At 43.3% G+C, this 3,861-nt stretch overlaps 1 protein-coding gene across 1 annotated transcript; it reads right to left on the reverse strand.

Annotated features, from left to right (window-relative positions):
* Positions 1 to 360: 360 nt before the first annotated feature.
* Positions 361 to 3,090, reverse strand: LOC108767668 (uncharacterized). Its single transcript, XM_018517645.1, has one exon. It carries the CDS (start codon positions 3,088 to 3,090, stop codon positions 361 to 363), a length of 2,730 nt encoding a protein of 909 aa, XP_018373147.1.
* Between the last annotated feature and the right edge of the window lie 771 nt (positions 3,091 to 3,861).

Consider the following 3,861-nt stretch of genomic DNA (forward strand, 5'->3'; position numbering starts at 1 on the left):
TTTGAGCCTCCGTCAACGTAATCCACAAGGTAGTGCTAGATAAAACGTGTCCGTTTTCACAGTTTTGCATTTGTCCTGGCGTGTTTATGAATATCGATACTTCGCACGGTGCATCGGATTTAATATAGTGTTGTATTCTATGCTTTATTGATCTGTCAATTGTACTCGTTACAAACTTAAACTTCGTCGCTCGCCATTCTTGCTTATAATAACAAAAAAGAAAAAAGGATAGTAGTTACTACATGCTTAGCGCCCCTAACGGCGAGAAAACTAAACTTAAACAGAGCTTACATGAAAATTTAAACATAGGATAACATAAAGGCGCAAACATACCGCCCACCAAGATTAATCATAATCTTTTTACGTATTCGTGACAGGCAACTTACAAATCTTATTGATATGTCGTTGAATGGTTCCGCTAGCAGTTTTGATGGAGACTAATCTAACGAGATCATCCTTCCCTCGATGCAATTCAATAATTCTACCCAATTTCCACTGATAAGGAGGGAGGTGATCTTCCTTAATAATAACTAAATCGTTTATCTGAAGATCTTGCTGCGTTCTCTGCCATTTGGAGCGGCCTTGTAAAGAGCTAATATATTCCGCCGCCCACCGTTTCCAAAGATCTTGAACGGATCTCTGGACCAGCTGCCAACGATCGAGGCGATGAAGATTAACGTCTTGGAGGTCAATCTCGATCAAGGAATTAAGAGGACCTCCTACGAGGAAGTGACCGGGAGTAAGAGGCTCCAAATCAGACGGGTCACTAGACAGGGCGTACAAAGGACGTGAATTTAAACAACGCTCCACTTGTGCGAGAGCGGTGCACAGTTCTTCGAAAGTGAAACTAGAGTTCCCTATGATAGTGCGTAAAAGGTTCTTGCAAGATTTCACGCCGGCCTCCCAAAGGCCACCCCAATGCGGAGAATAGGGCGGAATGAAAATCCATTGGATGCCTTCTTCGAGCAATTGATTATGCAAAGGTCCATTGATTTGATGCTGAAAAAACGTGCAGGCTTCTCTGAGCTCTCGTTGAGCACCCTTAAAATTTGTAGCATTGTCACTATATATTTTTCGCGGGCAACCTCTTCGGCCTATGAAACGGCGTAAGGCGGCCAAAAAGGCAGCGGTACTCAAATCACTGACCGCCTCCAGGTGTATAGCCTTGGTAGCGAAACAGACGAACAAGGCGATATAACTCTTGGCGGTTTTGCATCCTCTACCTTTGTTTAACAAGGTAATGAGTGGACCTGCAAAATCTACACCACAATTGGGAAAGGGTCGAGTAGGCGTGACGCGGTCAGCCGATAAATCACCCATCAGTTGAGAGGAAGCACGAGGTCTTCGTCGTGAACACCACACACAGGCGTGACAAATCCTTCGAACGATGTCCTTACCACGTAAGGGCCAATACTTTTGGCGAATAGCGGCTAGAAGAGCTTGAGGACCAGCATGCAGAAGTCGTCTATGTTCTCGTTCGATCAGCATATTAGTTAAAACGTGATTGGCTGGTAGTAAAATAGGATGTTTCTGCGCAAAGGATAAGGGGGCATGCCGCAGACGACCTCCCACTCGAAGCAAGCCTTGTCCATCCAAGAACGGGTGCAAGGATGATAACCTACTGGAGGGCTTTACACATTGGGCTTGTAGAAGAGCTAACGTTTCCTCCCGAAAATTATCAGCTTGAGCGTTCTTGAGAAGATGAAATCTTGCGAGCTCAATTTCTTCGATGGTTAAAAGATCGTGTATCCCTTTTAATTTTGATCGGCAGCGAGATACAAAGCGCAGGCAGTATGCTAGAATCCTTTCCAGTTTACTCAAATCGGAAAAGCGAGAAAATAAATTTTGAAAAATAGAATCGGGCATTCTGGCGTGACAAACAGGAATGCGAGTATGTCTTTCCTCCGACTTGATCTCCTCTGTTTCCACAAACTGTTCCTCTAGACTGCTTGATTGAGGTTGGATATCCTTGGAAGCGTTCGATATCCATGAAGGGCCTTCCCACCACAAATTACAAGCTTGAAGTATGGTAGGATATGATCCTCTCGATAACAAATCTGCGGGATTATCTTCGCTTCTTACGTGATCCCACATTTCTGCTGGTAAAATGTCAGTTAATTCGGAAACTCTGTTAGCCACGAATGGCTTCCAACGAGATGGATTCCCCCGGATCCAATATAAAGTGACTAACGAGTCTGTGTAAACGGCTACTCTGCGAAAGTCGACTTTACAGGTTTGTTTGACTTGGTTAAACAAACGCACTAATAGTAATGCGCTGCACAGCTCCAAACGTGGAATAGAGATAGTTTTAAGAGGAGCTACGCGAGATTTGGAACATAGTAGTCGTGCCATATGCTCACCCTCATCACAAACCTGGACGTACAAACAAACGCCATAAGCATCCTGAGAAGCATCGCAGAAACCATAAAGCATCACTTCCTGTGAAATAGGCTGACTAGAAATTCTACGTGGTATGCGAAAGAATGTAGAACTTGATAGCTCGCCTTGAAACCTTTCCCACTTATGTAATATGTCATCAGGTAGCTGGGAATCCCAGTCAACTTCTGCCTTCCATGTCTCTTGCATCAATATCTTGGCCAACGTTACGATGGGACCCAATAACCCCAAAGGATCGAATAGCTTGCTGATTTCAGATAATAATTCCCTTTTAGTGCGAATTCGTTTGTGAAAATTGACCGTAAACAGAAAGTCGTCGGCGCTTGGTTCCCAGACTAAACCCAGCGTCCGTATGGTATCGTTGAATCTCAGACTTACTATTTCTCGATTCTCCTCCTCGTTTGAACCGTGCATCACCTCTGAGACGTTGGAATGCCACTTGTGTACGCGGAAGCATGCCTTGCTCATTAAAAGGATTAGTTGTTCTTTTAGCTCTCTAGCCTCCTCCATGGATGAGGCACCACTAATAATATCGTCAACATATATATCGTTTAAAACGCATTTGGCGGCTAATGGAAAAACGTCTCTGTTTTCCTCAGCCAATTGACGCACGCTTCGAATAGCCAAATAGGAAGCACTAGCTTGACCATAAGTCACTGTATTTAATCGATATTCTTTAATCGGCTCGCTCATGGAAAAACGTCACAAGATCCTCTGACAATCCCTGTCGCTGTCACGAACTGATATCTGTCGGTACATTTTCTCCAAGTCGCCTGTAACAGCTACGTTATAAAATCGAAATCTTAAAAGTATTTGTATTAAGGTATCTTGCAAAATCAGACCCGTCATTAAAATGTCATTTAGCGAACGACCCATGCTACCCTTACTGGAGGCATCAAATACCACGCGCAATTTCGTGGTAGAACTCGTTTCCTTCACCACGCCATGGTGAGGTAGATAAATGACACGTTTGCTGTCATCGATGTTGCAAGATTCAATGACAGACATGTGTTGCAGCGCAGAGTATTCGCGCATAAACTGTAAATATTGTTTGTGATACGACTTATCGGCTTTAAATCGTCGCTCTAGCTGATTTAGGCGCTTGAGCGCCGTGCTTCGAGTTTCTCCAATGCCCTTGCACTCAGACTTGAAAGGTAGACTTACTACAAAACGACCCTGTTCATCGCGTGTAGTGGTATCTTTGTATATCTGCTCGCAACTCTCCTCTTCGACGGTCCATTTAATCTTAGTGTAGCTTGCATAATTTTCTAATTCCCAGAATTGCTTCAAAGTTTTATCTAAATTTTCATTTTCGATTAAAGAACAATGTAAAATATTTATGGCTCTCCAACTATCAACATCTTTTCGCTCGTCTTTAGAAATAGATCCAACTATCACCCAACCTAGTCTAGTATTTTGCAAAAAAAGTTTATCCTGATTTAACTCGATTTTACCATTTTGTAA

This window comes from Trachymyrmex cornetzi, unplaced genomic scaffold (genome assembly GCF_001594075.2).
Source record: "Trachymyrmex cornetzi isolate Tcor2-1 unplaced genomic scaffold, Tcor1.1 scaffold717, whole genome shotgun sequence".
NCBI classification, from domain to species: Eukaryota; Metazoa; Arthropoda; class Insecta; order Hymenoptera; family Formicidae; genus Trachymyrmex; species Trachymyrmex cornetzi.